This window comes from Delphinapterus leucas, chromosome 8, assembly GCF_059928025.1.
Source record: "Delphinapterus leucas isolate spDelLeu-1000000601 "Yukka" chromosome 8, BTC_Dleu_Yukka2, whole genome shotgun sequence".
Taxonomy (NCBI): Eukaryota; Metazoa; Chordata; class Mammalia; order Artiodactyla; family Monodontidae; genus Delphinapterus; species Delphinapterus leucas.
In genome coordinates, this window is record NC_143136.1 from 18940927 (window position 1) to 18955866 (window position 14940).

Sequence of the window (14940 nt, forward strand, 5' to 3'; positions counted from 1 at the left end):
AGGCGGACTCTCAACCACTGCGCCACCAGGGAAGCCCTTATTCGTATCTTTTGATGAACAGAAGTTCCTAACTTTGATGTAGTCCAATTTATCAATCTTTTCCTTTATGAACGTCCTGTTAAGAAATCTTTGCCTACCTAGGGTCATGAAGATCAGGCCCTTATCATGAGCGTGTGTGTGTGTGTGTGTGTGTGTGTGTGTGTGTGTGTGTTACGTGGGGTGGAGAGGACAGGAAGGGCGGGGGCGAGGAGCCCATGAGATCACAGCCGCCGTGGGCTGTGTTCCCAGCTGTCAAGCGTGTAATGGGGAGTGAAAGAGAATCCCTTTGGTGGTAGAGGTCCTACAGATAATACTGCCGGGTCCTCTAAATCACCTCTGTGCCCTACAGACCCAGTTGACTGTTATCTCTTCTCCACTGATACAGGGAAAAAGTGAAGTATGTGCTCCTGTGTAGTGCTCATGGCACAGGGCAGGGATCACAAGCTTTCAGAGTCAGATGCCTGCTGTATTGTTGTGATTTTCTTTTTGTCCTTAAACCTGAGGCTCTTTTCTTTTTGGTTTTTACCTCCTTGTTTCATTTCCACCTGGAGAAAGGATGGTGAGGTGGCTGACTTTGAGAGAGGGGCTAAACTATCCTTCAGACTGGTTGTCCCCGATGGGCTGGTTGGCACCCCCTGCCTGAGCCAGAGCTGACAGGAGCTGCTTGTTCTTCCTGGAGAAGGAGTGGGAGTAGAAAAAGAAGGAATGAGAGTTGCTACTGCACTTTCTGAGGGGCTCTGAGGATTCCTTCCCCCCAGGAAACCACTTGCGTCCCCCCAGCCCCTTTGCTCCTTGTTAGTTAGAAAGCCGTGGTTTGTGCTGGCGCTGGGTGGGGCTTCGGGGACAGTGTAGGCTCTGGCCCTCCGGAGGGGAGGGGGTGCTTGCAAGCGAGCAGAGGGTCACCGCTCAGGCTGTACCATTTGCTTGTCACCTTGAGAAGTTCCACCTTGTCTAGCAAAACCTCCTTTCAGAGGCAGCCACCACAAAGGGCTCTTATGAGAGCGGCGGCCCCTGCCCCCACCTTCACTTCCACTCCCTTTACCATTATTTTTCTTTTGGGGCAGAGCTGAGGGGCCTTCCTGCTATGACTTTGAGGGGCTGTACTTATTTTAAAAGGAGATTTAGAGTCTAGAGCCTCCCCATACCAGAGATTCATTTTTCTGATTTTCTAGTCCTGTTGGAGGACAGTCAAGGACTTAAGTAAGGCTCTCCTTCTCTGGAGGGCATTTTGTCTTTTCCCTCTATCAGTCTCTTGGGCTCTTTGGAGGTTTCAGAAGGAAGGCGAGAGAGCTACATTCTAGTACCACTAGGTCTCAGACCAGGGACCATCCTCCTTCTGGGGAGTGGGAGTTGGGGGATAGGAGGGAGAAATGGCTGTCTCAGTGGGTGATTTTACAAGGAGATACAGTGAAGTGGTTCAAGTGTATGTTCTGGAGTTCAGCTTCCTGGGCCTTCTGCTGCCCCATTCTGCAACTTTCTAGCTGTGGCCTTAGTCAAGTTTCATAACCTCTCTGAGCCTTTGTTTCCCCTGTATAAACTGAGAATGATTTCAGTGCCTACCTGGGAGGCTTACTGTGGATATTAATTGAGATAATGGATTAAAATGCTTAGCCTAGTACCTAGTACACTGAAAGCATTCCAAAATGTTCATCTTTCTAATATTATTCAAGCCTTCTGTTTGGACCTCCCTTTATAGTCTTTCTTCCCATCTCCCTTCTCTTCTGACTGTGCACTTCAGGGAGCTACCTAGGCCTCAAGCAGAACCAGAAAAATCTGGACTTTATCTCAAACTGTTTTGAACTCTGCACCTATTTTATCTCGGCTGCATTTCCAGCACTGTGAGGGAGAGTGAGGCAGCAAAATTATCCCATTTTGAAGGGCAGACCACGAAGAAAGTGCTGTAATGATTTAACTGGATTGCATGTATGCATGCTTGGATAGGTGAGTATACGCATGCATCCATTCTCCCACCTAGTTTTAAAAGTGGGGAGGGCTGGGGTAGACTATAATTAATTTGCAAGGTCTCAAACACAAGATTAAGTTCAGGTCTGTTTGTGTTTTTTCCCCTAGTAGCGCCCAGTGCTGAGTGGGTGGGTGCTCAGGAACCAGAGGCCAAAGGGAGAGCATGGTGAGGTCAGCTGCGGCAGGGCACAATGGTCAGGGTGGGCCTCGTGTGACGCAGACCCAACAAAGCCAAGCCAGACGAAACACAGGAGCAGGTCAGCTGTCTCGTCGGCTTCACATACGATCTCAAGGGCAGCGCGCCTCGTATCCTTAGAGCGCTGGGTCTCTCCCAAATCACCAGGGTTTGTGATCAGTGAACTGAGGGAATTCAGAGGCGTATTCTGTGAGGGACAACACAGAGGGACCCCTTGGGCTTAGATCTTGCCTGAAACACCTCATCCAAGTGAGCTGCTGTGGAAAAATTTCAAGGGAGGCGAAGGGAGAGTGAGCTGGTCGTCTTTTGAAAACCTGGACATCACCACCACATCTCTTTTCTCTGTCCTATTAATGTTTTTTTTTTTCCCTCTCAAGCTCTGAAGAAGCTGTGAGATTAATCCCATCAAAAACATATGACTGACTGTTTGAATGACATATCTGCAGGTCACGTTTTTCTACTTTCCAAATAGCCTTTACTGAGTGTATATTACTTTACAATGGAAACACCGTAGCAGAGCCTCTTGCCCAGACCTCACTGGGGAGCAGGAAATGGCAGTGAGAAAGGGGTCCTGGTGGAATCATTGTTGGACTTCAGTTAAATTTTTCAGGGAGTAAGCTGTTTGTGTTTTGTGTGCTTCTGGAATAGGAAGTTTTACTCTCCACTATTATACCCACCACCTCCCAAAAAAGGAGGGTGAGGAGAATGAAGGTGAAACCTTGGCGTCTTGGGTAGGTCCTGCACATTGGGAGAGTAAAGGAGATATTTGAGAGGCAATAAGAGCATTTGAGGGGAGGTCAGGAGACATAATTTATAAGAAGCAGGCAACCTTTACATGTATTACCTCATATAATCCTTCTATCAGTCTCATAAAAGTAGGTATTGGTCTCCTCATTGTTCTGGTGAGGGGACAGAGGCTAAAAGAAGTTAGTAACATAGCTGCTAACTGGCAAAGCCAGAGTTTCAAGCCAGGACCTTGGTCCTTACTGGAGACTGAGGATTGGGCTCGTGTGGCCATGGTGGACAGTGAACTAACTACCCACAGGTTACTAGCTGGGTTTCTGTGACTGTATCTCCCTGACCTGGGCTTTGAGTAGTCACTGAATTTTTAGATCATATGCTTTGGGACACAGTGGGGAAAGGTTAACATTTGGGTGAGACCCTGGTTTCTCTAAGTACTAGAGCTCATTAGGGCATTTCTTGAGCCTCCTTTGTCTTGCAAAGGGAGGGGACAGAGATTTCTTGGGTACTTATTCTACTGGCTTGTTTAATCCTCTCATGAACTCTATGATGTAGATATTGTTTGTCTCAGTCCTCCCTCCCCACCCCCCATATCTACCCAACCCTCCATCTCTTTTTTTCTCTTAAAATAGGACGTTGATTAAATACAGTAAATTGCCCGAAGTGTCACAGCTAGCAAATAGAAGACCTTAGGTACAAATCTGAGTCTTTGTGACTCTAAAGCCAGAACTTAAAGCTTTTTTCTGCTTATCTTTTTTTTCTGAGACATTTTCCCCCCTAATTCCTAGACGGTTTTGTTTCGTCCTCTTTGAGTGAGAAGCCACTTATGGCTTCCTCTTTTTAAACGTTTTGATACTTCTCTTGGGCATTGGGTTCACCTTTCCCGCTGAGTCTCCCTGTTTTCCTACCCAGGTTGAGTCTGTGTTGTCGACCCACGAGCCATTTCAAGTTATCTCTGATTTTATCTTAGGTTTCTGGATCATCCCTCTGTAACATCTGCCTTATGCCCTGGAGTAGAGCTATCCTTGATTCCTCTCAATGGATTCCATCCATTGATGGATTGATATCCAATCCATCAATGAATCCTATCGGCCATACCTTCAAATGTATCCAGAATCTGATCACTTCTCACCACCTCCACTGTTGCCACCCAGGCCCAAGCTACTATCCTCTCCCACTTGGTTATTGTAGCAGCCTCCTAACAGATCTACCCACTTGTCTTTCTACATTCAAAGTGATCTTTTTAAAATGTGTATCAGATCATTTCACTCTTCTCTTTATAAACTCCAGTGGTTTCCCATCTTACAGAATAAAAGATCATATGCTACATTATCTCACGATTTCAAATAAACACACAGACACATATCCACAGACCTGCTATGCTCTTCCTCTGATATAGGGTGACCATCTAATTTATCATCCAAATTGGGACACTTATAAGAGAGAAGAGGAGCTCTACTAATAAACGACAACAAGCACAAACTGGGACTGACCCAGGCAAACTGGGAATGTGGTCACTTGATCTAGATAGCCAGTGGATCATCCTGTTACTTTCCTTTAGGTCTTTTTAAAGTGTCATCTCTCAGTGAGGCCTTCTTTGACCTCTATTTAAAATTGCAACACATTCCTGCCGCGTCCCGTAATCAGCCTGTGCTGATTTATTTTTCTCTGTGGCGCTAACACCATCTGGTAGAGAATATGGTTTAATTAGCTATGTTTGTTGTTGATCTCCCCTCTCTAGAATGTAAACCTCAGGAGGGCAGGGAATTTTTTTTTTTGCTGTACGAGGGCCTCTCACCATTGTGACCTCTCCCGTTGCGGAGCACAGGCTCCGGACGTGCAGGCTCAGCGGCCATGGCTCACTGGCCTAGCCGCTCGGCGGCATGTGGGATCTTCCCAGACCGGGGCATGAACCCGTGTTCCCTGCATCGGCAGGTGGACTGTCAACTATTGCACCACCAGGGAAGCCCGAGGGCAGGGAATTTTTATCTCTTTTGTTCAATACACTGTATCCCCAGCACCCACATCATCGCGAACACTGTAGGTAATCAGTAAATATTTGTCGAATGAATGGATGGTGTGTGGGGGGTGGAATTCTATTCCGAAGAGTCTTTCTCCTTGGAGTCCCCTTCCCAAACCAGTTTTCTTGTTCCTCCCTATTTATTTTGGTAAACCTTTGGTAATCTGAGACGTTCGAAGGGTTTCTCAGTATATGCTTTTACCGCAAAGAGGAGCTAATGACGAAGATTACCGTGATTTCCTAACCTGACTTGGGCCCTCTAGGGAGGGAAGTTTGTATCCAGTACAGCAGTTTACCACATTGCAAGAGAGAGGAGAGAATTCTTACCCTTGGGAAGTCACGTGTTGGGGGCCCTGCCCTGGCGGTTATGATATTGTGACGGTCAGTGTCAGGGCCTTGGGGCTGTGCCAGCTTCTGGGGCTGGTGCCAGAACCAAAGACCTACTCAGGGCTAGTGTTGGGGGCTCCAGTTTGCTCATTTCTCCCTTCTCTTCTGTCTTTTAAACCTGTATACTTGACCAGTGGGTCCATACTGAGTAGGGTGAGCAGTATATCCGGGTCCAGCCTTTCCTTACCCAGGATTCTAAAGGTTTCTTTTCTGAAGCAGCCTCAGAGGAAAGGAGGGATGAGATGGGGGTGGGGAGTGGAGGTAGGATCAGACCTTTCATTTCTAGTTGAAAGTGGCAGTTGGGATTGCTCCAACAGATCCTGTTGGGATCATGGGGTAGGAGGGGGTCTTAGAATTTTCAGACCACTGGGAGTGAGTTTTAGACTCAGTGAAGATGGGAATTATGGTTAAAGGAGGGGAGTTTGGGGCCTAGCAACCAAGATGGGCTGCCATAGGGACAAGAAGGGGAAATAAAATGCCCTTTATGATTTCTGTAACTTTGGTTTTCCTAACGCTTCTGATGTGGCCGTATAGCAGGGGCCAAAGTCCTAGTGGACTGGAGGTGAGAGAGTAACAGAGCTACTGGAGACAGGAGAGTGATGTAGCTCTTGAGGCTCTTCAAGGGTCACAGTACCAGCAGTAAGTAGTGAAGAGGTTCTAAATGTAGCAGAAAGCCTAGAAAGGGAAACCTTGAGGAAACTTCTGACTCTTCGATGTTTTATCAGTAATAGTTTGATGCCAAGGAAGCCTTGGCAAGTAGTTGTATAGCAGAGAAAGCCACTTTGTGAAACAAAAGGGATTCCCATGGGCATATCCTTAATTCAGAAAACAAAGTCCTTTGCCATCTCGTGGATATGAATTTAGCCTTCCAGTCTCATTTCCCATGAGATCTGTCCACCTGTCCTGTCCTTTCACACCTTTGTGCTTCAAATACTTCCACCACATTCAAAGTCTAACCTTGCAAAGGCTTAACTCAATGTCACCACCTCTGAAGTGTTTTGCAGGACTCTTAGTGAGACTTTGTCCCTTCCTTGTTCTCTGGGTTCTTATTACCCTTTGTTTATAACTCTGTAATAGCATAATGCCTGAAAAACACACATACACACATACAGGTTCCTCCTTCTATCTGAAAGTAGAGCACTCCTATGAACCATTTCATAAGCTGAAATGGGGTAAAGTGAAGGAGAAATTACCTTCTTTCATAAAAGCGAAAATCTTTTTTGGATTTCTTCCAGTTAGCAAGAACAGGTACTAATGTAGGCTTTTCCTAAAAGCAAAGTGACATCAAGCAAATTTTCAAAAAGTGGGGGATACCTGCATCTGCCTCTGTCCCACGTATGACTGTAAACTCTTTGAGGCAGGGCCCCTGACTTATTTATCTTTTTTTTTTTTTAATTTATTTATTTTTGGCTGCATTGGGTCTTCATTGCTGTGTGCGGGCTTTCTCTAGTTGTGGCGAGCTGGGGCTACTCGTCATTGCAGCGCACGGGCTTTTCATTGTGGTGGCTTCTCTTGTTGCAGAGCACGGGCTCTAGGTGCGCGGGCTTCAGTGTTTGTGGCTTGCGGGCTCTAGAGTACAGGCCCAGTTAGTTGTGGCGCATGGGCTTATTTGCTCTGAGGCATGTGGGATCTTACCAGACCAGGGCTCAAACCAGTGTCCCCTGCATTGGCAGGCGGATTCTTAACCACTGCACCACCAGGGAAGCCCTGACTTATTTATCTTTATACTAACTCTGTCCTGTTCTGAGGAGGGAAGGACTGGTGCATCCACTTCCCCTCCCCCAGTCCTGTAGCACCTGGCGTATGGTAGAATCTCAGTAACCTTTCTGCTGAGTAGAATTGATTCTGGGTTAATCAGATGAACATATTATACAGTAGACTGACCTGGCTCTTCTTCCCCTCCCCATTCTGGGCAATGACCCGCTTGTGGCTGGTACACCTTGCTCCTGGCTCAGGTGTACTTATAGCAGGGGGCACTGCTATTTGCTTTTCTTAGTCCTGACTCCAGCTTCTCCCTTTGATCTCTGCTGCCCGCCCCAGCTCACCCCTACCATTGTCCTGCACAGGGAACTAGTATTTCTCCTTCCCAGGCTCAGGCCTCACCACCTGTCTTTCCTAGCGTATTCTGAGAATGATACCCAAGGGATCACTGATGATGGGGAACAGCTAGGACAGGATTAAGGGTATGGCCCTTCAGCCCTCTGAGAGTTCCAGGTAGGGCCAGTTGCCTCCTTTATATCTGCTCATGTTTTCCTTGTCCCCTGAGGGAGCTTGTTTCTGAGCTGGATGGGTGCAGCTGATGGTCTGTGATGCAAGGAATTAAGGGCTGTGATCCTGGGGAAGGCTGTATTGCCCTTTAGACTAAAATTCTATGCTTCAGAGAGGTAAATAGGGTAGCTGTTACATGCGAGGGCCCTGAAGCCACATGGTCTGGATTCTGATCTTGTTCCACCACTTACTAGCTGTAACTGCCTCAGCAAGAAGGGGTCATACTCATGCCAACCATAGTCCTCCATTCATACATAGTTATTGAGCATCCCCTGTGGGCCAGGTTGTTCTAGGTGCCAGGGAAATAGCAGTGAATAAGACAGAATGGGTTGATACCTTTAAATACTTAGAGCAGTGTCTAGCACATAGTAAATATGCAGGAAATGTACCAATATTCTCTTCCTAGTACTTTTCTGAGAATAGACAATCGGGTGGGATGACCTTTGGTAGCAGCTCCAGGACCAGATCTCCCTGAGAAGGGGAAGGATGGAGGAAGGGCTAAGATACAGGTTCTGGATTTGGACTTAGGTCCAGGACAGCAGTAGCTCCAGTGGCCTTTTATTTCTGGCACTTCATTTTGAGATTAAATAGATGAACTGGCTAAAGGTCACCCTGGAAATTTTATGAGTCTGTTTAGTTCCATAGAAAGGGCAGGAGGAGATGACCCTGGACTGCCTAGATTCTGCCTGGCCCGTTTGTACAGACAGCGCAGTGCCTACCAAACCATGTGTGGGTGACCCTAAGAGAGGCCACACGTCGTGAGCAGTATGAAGGGAGATCCCAGAGACATGAGATGTGAGGACGGAGAACAGCCGTTTGCCTCTCTGCTGTCAGGGCTCTCTGGCCATAGAGTAGAGGACCTTCTGCTGGAGGAGGTGGCTTGGGGGTTGGAGAGCTGAACTTAGGAAGGAGAGTGAGGTGAGATAGAGGTCGGTGGCCTGTTTCAGTTCATTCCTCAGGGGATGCTGCTGAGGAGGGCTGTTATACTCCTAGTGAGATTACTGCTGGAAGCAACGTCTGCACCCAAGGCTCCTGACTGATTGCGGTTTCCAGTGAAAGTCCAAGACTGATACAGTCTTTATGTGAGTAGGGTTGGAGTAGAAATCTATGTTACATTTCCTGGGGATCCATAAGTTTTTCAGCTACCACCATGCTCAGGGAAAGAGCTGTATAATCTTAACCATGGTTCAGCAACTAGTTCACTGCTTCTCCCACTTTCTCTCTTCCATCCTTCTCCCACAGTGGGTTTTCAGAAATGAATGCCCTTATAGCACAGAGAGAGTGCCCTTGACATGAGATGTGGGCCAATCCAGGATTCCTGGGCTTGTTCCCATGTGAGCTGCTGGCCTGGCTTCCCTTGGAGAACCTGCTAACTTGGCTGGGAGCCATGGCGATTTGCATGCATAGGGACAGACGAAGTGGTTCTGGGCCCTTTCCAAGATTCTGAAGTACAGCCAGGTTTAGGTCCACTGGACACCATACTCTTTCATCTCATTTTTATTGCACTTTCTTAAGTCTTCAGCCATTACTTAAACTCAGTTCAGCCAAGTGTATGAAACCTGAACTAGGCAAAGCATTTTGCTGTGGATATAAATCCACAGTTCATTCCATAATGAAGGAAACAGATAAATATAATATGATTGTAGCAGTGTTCCTCAATTTTTTTTCATTATCACCTCCCTGAGGAACCTTTTAAGACATTTTTCCCTAATCATCCCCCCTCAGGAAATTTTAATACCATAGATAAACCAAAATTCTGTTTATGTACTATTTGTGTATCTGTGCTTTATACTTTAAAAGAGTAAGATTTTTTTCATCCCCCAAGAGCAAATTTTCTCCCCACTTGGGGGAAATATCACCCCCAATGTGAGTTCATGGATTATAGTAAAGCACAATGTATAGTATAGCAGGCAAGCCTCCAAAGCTTTGTAAACTTTGTTTCTCCCATCTCCTTTGACTGAATGTCATAGCTCCATAATTTATTCTCCTCTCTCAGTCTGTCATTCCCATTTTGCTCTTTTTCCCCTTTCCTGGATTTCATCCTCTTTCTCTCTCCAGTGTAGAAGTTTAGGAGTGAATTTAATTAAAATAGTAATCTGTACAACTCAGGGACAATTTAGGGAAGATGATTTCATAAAACAGTCCTCTAAGAGGTCATCCTTTTGGACAAAAGAGCCTACAAACCTATGAGGTATTCATGGGGAAACATAATAGACATAAGTATTGAAGGAAATAAAGATATTTGTTTGGAGTTGCCTTTCAGAGGAGAAGACCTCCCAAGAGGTCTTTATATTGGTCCTAACAGGTTTGGATATGGATGTCCTATATTGGATCTAAATTCTGTATATAAATTCTTTTAGGGTTGATGCCGGTTCTGCCAGTGGGATATCAAGTTTCTTTTCTCTAGCAATACCATGTCACCAATGATAGCATCTCCTCTCCCCTGTAGAAACTACCAGAGGCATGCAGTGTTGGTGATGGAAAACCCTTTGTCACAAATCTACAGAGTCTGTATATGGCAGTCACCAGACAAGAGATCCAAGTGGGACAGAAGCTTCGAGGCACTGGTGAGTAGCTCCAGAGGTACCTGGTCTCCTGGGGTTAGAGTTAGGGTCTAGGTTTGTGCTGTTCAATATGGTAGCTCTAGCCAATAGTGACTATTTAAATTTAAATAAATAAAAATTAAATAAAATGAAAAATTCATCCCCTCATTTGCACATTTCAGGTGCTCAATAGCTACATGTGTCCAATGGCTACCAGGTTGGACAGCTCAGATACAGAACATTTCCATCACTGCAGAAAGCTTTATTAGAACTGGTCTACATGCTTAGGAGAATTAGTGAGAGAACCAGGAAAAAAATTAATCTCCCTACCTGAGACATGGCAGGCAATATGTAGAAGAACAGTGAGCTGTTTTGGGTCAGGGAAACTCTTGTCCTACGTGGTTAAAGTGGCCTGGAGAATCTTCATCATAGAAACAGCGCTTTCCAGAAGTTAGTTGGAAGTGGATTTGTGTCTGTTTACGTATTAGTACCAAAGCCTGGCCTTTATCAGAATGCTTGGTAAATGCTAATGCCTTTCTGGTAAGAAGAAGGCAGTTATCACTATCTTCCCTTGATCTTTCTGATCAGAAGATCCCCAGACCTCAAGCAGTGCCTCCTCACAAGGAACTGATAGCCAACTTCTGAATCAGCCAGAAGAGCCGGCCTCCTCAGCACCATCCCTCCCAGTGCCTGAAAAAGAGCCCACAGTAAGTCGTGAGCAGCTTCCTAGACTGCATTTCAAGATTTGGGAGAGTCTGCACCTATAGCTCCCAAGCCAGTGGTCCCTGGAACTGTCACCTAGTTGACACTGCCTTAACAACACTGGGGGATATTTGTGACCAGGCATCTAAATTGTGGATTTCTGGATGCAGAGTCATGGTCTTTTACATCTTCCCTTGCTGTCTCCTCTCTGCAGTTCTTCTGAATGATGGACCTTGACTCCTTTTTTGCCTTATCGCACTTGCAGTGATGGTCTATGAGGTTGTTCCCTAGGGGAGAAGTGATGTGCGTATCTCCTGCATAGAGTCTTATATCACATTCACTGCCTGACACGGACTTCAGAACTCCTGCGTCAGCCACCCGTCTTAACCAGAGCCATGGGAGGAAGGAATTTCTTTTCCTAACTTAAGTGGAACTGTTTAAAACCTCTATTAACTTGGGTTCCTTTTTTTCTAGGTTACTTCAGGCCCTATGCAGAGACCTCAGCTGTTGAAGGTCAAGAGGAAGAAGCTAAGGGGGCTCTTCAGTTAACCTGTCACTGTCTCAACTGCTGAGGATGGACTCAGAGAGTAGTTTCTTAGTGTCACCTTGAAAGGAGGTCCTGTGACAGCAGCATCTCTGACACAGAGTTACACAGTCAGGGACTCCACTGCAAGGGCAAGATAACTGAAGTTCATGTTGACAGGCATGGATACTATTAACTGAGGGAATCCTGGCTCCAATCCATCGGGCACTGGCCTTCCCTGTCCGAGTGGATGCCAACCTCTGGGAATCCCATACCCTCCTTTCTTTTGGTGAAGGTTCTCTAGACCCAGGATCTACCATGGACTTTAGGTATATGGGGCAGGTCTGCAGAAAGGCACAGCATGCTTAGGAAGCCTTGTCTACCTTCCTTAAGAGTCCCTAGCCAGTCCCAGGTGTTCCTCAGAGACCCTCTCCTCTCTTTAGCATGGAATAAAAAGCACTCACACTCCCCTGCTTTTGAGATTGCTTATCTGTGGAACACATAACCAACTCACTTCACTTTACTGGGTCCCACCCCATTGTTGTCTCTGGATGAAGTCTAGGCCCTCGGTCTAATCCTTCAGGTTCTTCTTATACTTCTCTTCTGTGGCCTGTGCTAAGCCTCCAATCGGGAGCTTTGATCTTGAGACCTCTCTCCATGGTGGGCACAAGATAGCAGAACATATGGTTTCTGTGCTCTTTGGTCCAACTTGATATGGGTTTATTTTGGTCTATTTCCAAGGCATAGACAACAGGTTAATATGGGACTGAATATGGGATTGAAATTACAAAGAGCTCTGAGCCTTAGGGCCAAGTTAGTTTCCCGGAGTGGGAGAAAAAGGAATTTTATTTTCCCATCCTTCACTTCACTTCAAATAACATAGTAACTAGAAGAATTAGAAAAGATAGGATGACAGGGAACAGGAAATATGTCCAGAGGAGTTCTCTGGAACCAAAAGAATTGATGTATAGAATGAATAGTGCTTAGCAGGAAAATATGTAAAGACTGTATGAGATAGGCAGAATCTTAGTTAGAAAGTGAACTCTTTGGACAAATCTAGCAGGATTTGAGACTTCCCTGGCTGTCCAGTGGATAGGACTCGGTGCTTTCACTGCTGTGGCCGCAGTCGGGGAACTAAGATTCCACAAGCTGCATGGCATGGCCAAAAAATAAAAAAGAAGATTTAGCAGAAGAGAATTCACAGAGTTCCTTGGCCTTCTCTGCTAGGTTTTCCTGTATAGGTAAGACCATCTGAAACTTTACCTTGGAGAGACAGGAAGGAAAGTAGAACTCAGATATTCACTGGGAGCTGTTAGGTAGAGGCCTTTTCTGGTTCAGTTACTTACGATGGTCAAAGGCCTCCTCGTCCACATGTCCTCTCTGGCTGGGACTGGTGTGTCTGTCCCCATGTCAAGTCTTGGGGGAAAGAGGATGATCCAAGTAATCATAAAATAATAATGATAATAATAACAATAAAAAACAGCTACCAGTTAATGTATACCAGGTACTCTAATAAGTGCCTGGCATTGAATCCTCAAAGCATCATATGAAGAAGATACTGTTAACCCACTAGGAAATGGAGTCTTGAAGGGACTAAGTGACTTATCAGAGGTCACACAGCTAATAAGTAACAGCCAGAATTTGAACCCAGACAGCTGAGTTCTAAACTGCATTATTACATACATTACCGAAAACATTTTCCAGGAAGGATGTAACGTCCTTCTTTCTCCCGTGAGGCTGCCTCTTTTCAAAGAGGATGTTCTTTCTACTCCCTATTAGCTCTTCAAGGGAGGAGCCTTGGCGGACCCCAGGACTTAACCACCAGGCCTTTTTACCTGCTGGCAGAGCCTGAGAGAGCTCCACCAGGGCTCATTCCCAGTTGCTGCTGATAACTTACTTTACCCTCAGACCCAGTCTGTGCCCTGGTGGTGACTGTCATTGAAGTGAATTGGGAACTATGTAAAAACAATCTATCAGATGACTTACTTTGTTGTTTAGTTTCTCTTGGCATAATTTAGATGGCCAGATTTCAAGGTATGAGACCACATGAAAAATGGAAAGACTTCCGCAGCAAGCTGGGGGAAAATAAGGGTTCTTTACCCTAGATAATCCTTCTGCCCTAAGAGCACAGTCTCAAGAGCAGGCATTTTTAATCAGAGAGGGATCAGGGGTTTTAGAATCCCCTAAAATTATAAGTAAAGTCTTAACAGCATAATTTTTCTTTTCATGTTCTCAAAAGAATGTGTAACTTTTTAAAAAGGTTAAGTAAGAGTATGCCTCATGACCTCCCCGCCCACTGCCCCCTTTATCCCCAGAGGTTGCTGCCCCCATGGGGGTATTGCCCAAACACACCCTTAGAGAAACATTGCTCCCCAAGGCCCTGCCTCAGTCATTCTTGCTCTGAAGCTCTTGCCCCCCAAAGCAAAGGGTGGTGTTTGAAAATCATTCATCCCAGGACAACTCCAGGGAAATCCCTGCCTTGACAAATTGGCCTAGCCAGGCTGTATTCCAGCCCTGCCCCCTGGCTTGGGCCCCTCCCTGAGGCCCCCAGGCTGGCCCAGCCCCACTCCACATGCACATAAAAGGGTCGAATTCTCGTGGCTGCTCCATAAATTTTATTCCGTAAATATTAGTTTTCCCTGTGTTTAATAAAGCAGTGGCCCACCTCCCCGCCTACCCACCCGCTCCCCGGGGCTGGGGCTGGGGCTGGGGCCAGGGCTGGCTGGTGGGAGAAGGGACTCTTTCAATTGCTTTGGAGTATTTTTAGAAAAAAAAATAATATAAGGTGGTTTACAGCAGCAAGCCAGCAAACCAGAAGCAGGAGTAGGGACCTCGAGGAAGTTCCTGCAGGAACTTGACCTAAAAAGTAGAGAAATAGCGCCACCTAGGCTGCAAGGCCTACTTGGCCCTGCCGGTGGTTCACCCCTCCCCCACGGTCAGCCAGGAGAGGCCAGCTCTTTGCTGGGAGAGAAATCTTCATCCCTTAGCACTCCAGCTGGGCAGCACCTCCTCTCTTCAGGCCTCACCGAGGGCTTTCTCAGCAGCCCTGAGGGCAGAGCCCGAGCTGGGTCCTGGAAAACCCCACGAGGGTCATTCTCTGTTCTGTCACCAATCATCCAATCTCCCAGATCAAGGAGTGTCTCCAAGGGGTAGTAAAATTATTGAAAAGGGAGGAAGGAGCTTCTAGTCTCTGCCCACTGAATCCTGAGGAACTAGCCCTGGAGTCCCTAGGGTGTAAAGTGGCAAAGAGTGAGATCTGAGCTCCTGTACTCTGGACTTGGAAAGAATCTGTTCCTGTTGGACCAAGATCCTTCCACGGGTCTGATACAGTTCACCTTCGGTGAGCACTTGGGGGAGGGAGAGATGCTCAAGTCTCCTGAATACTCAGCCTGCTACTTCTTAATTTTATCCCGTGGTCCATTTGAACTCCCTTTTCTTGCGTTCCTTTTCACTTAAACCTCCCATTTTCCGAAGCCCTTACCTTCTCCTCCCTGGTCTGCTGGGAGATCAGCGGGAGCCGGTGTGTCATTCTGTACAAAGATGGTGGGAGTGGGGATGG

The 14940-nt window shown here is 46.4% G+C and overlaps 1 protein-coding gene across 4 annotated transcripts in view; it reads left to right on the forward strand.

Annotated features, from left to right (window-relative positions):
• NHEJ1 (non-homologous end joining factor 1) overlaps nucleotides 1-11849 on the forward strand; it is a 76119-nt gene extending 64270 nt beyond the window's left edge. For 3 of the 4 annotated variants that reach the window (XM_022567712.3, XM_089916350.1, XM_089916351.1), the window contains 3 exons: nucleotides 10063-10180; nucleotides 10745-10863; nucleotides 11333-11849. In XM_022567712.3, coding sequence (XP_022423420.1) covers nucleotides 10063-10180; nucleotides 10745-10863; nucleotides 11333-11407 — 312 coding nt within the window. In that variant the 3' untranslated portion in view covers nucleotides 11408-11849. The remainder of the gene's footprint in view (nucleotides 1-10062; nucleotides 10181-10744; nucleotides 10864-11332) is intronic. The other variant, XM_022567714.2, reaches the window with a different exon arrangement.
• The last annotated feature ends 3091 nt before the right edge of the window (nucleotides 11850-14940 follow it).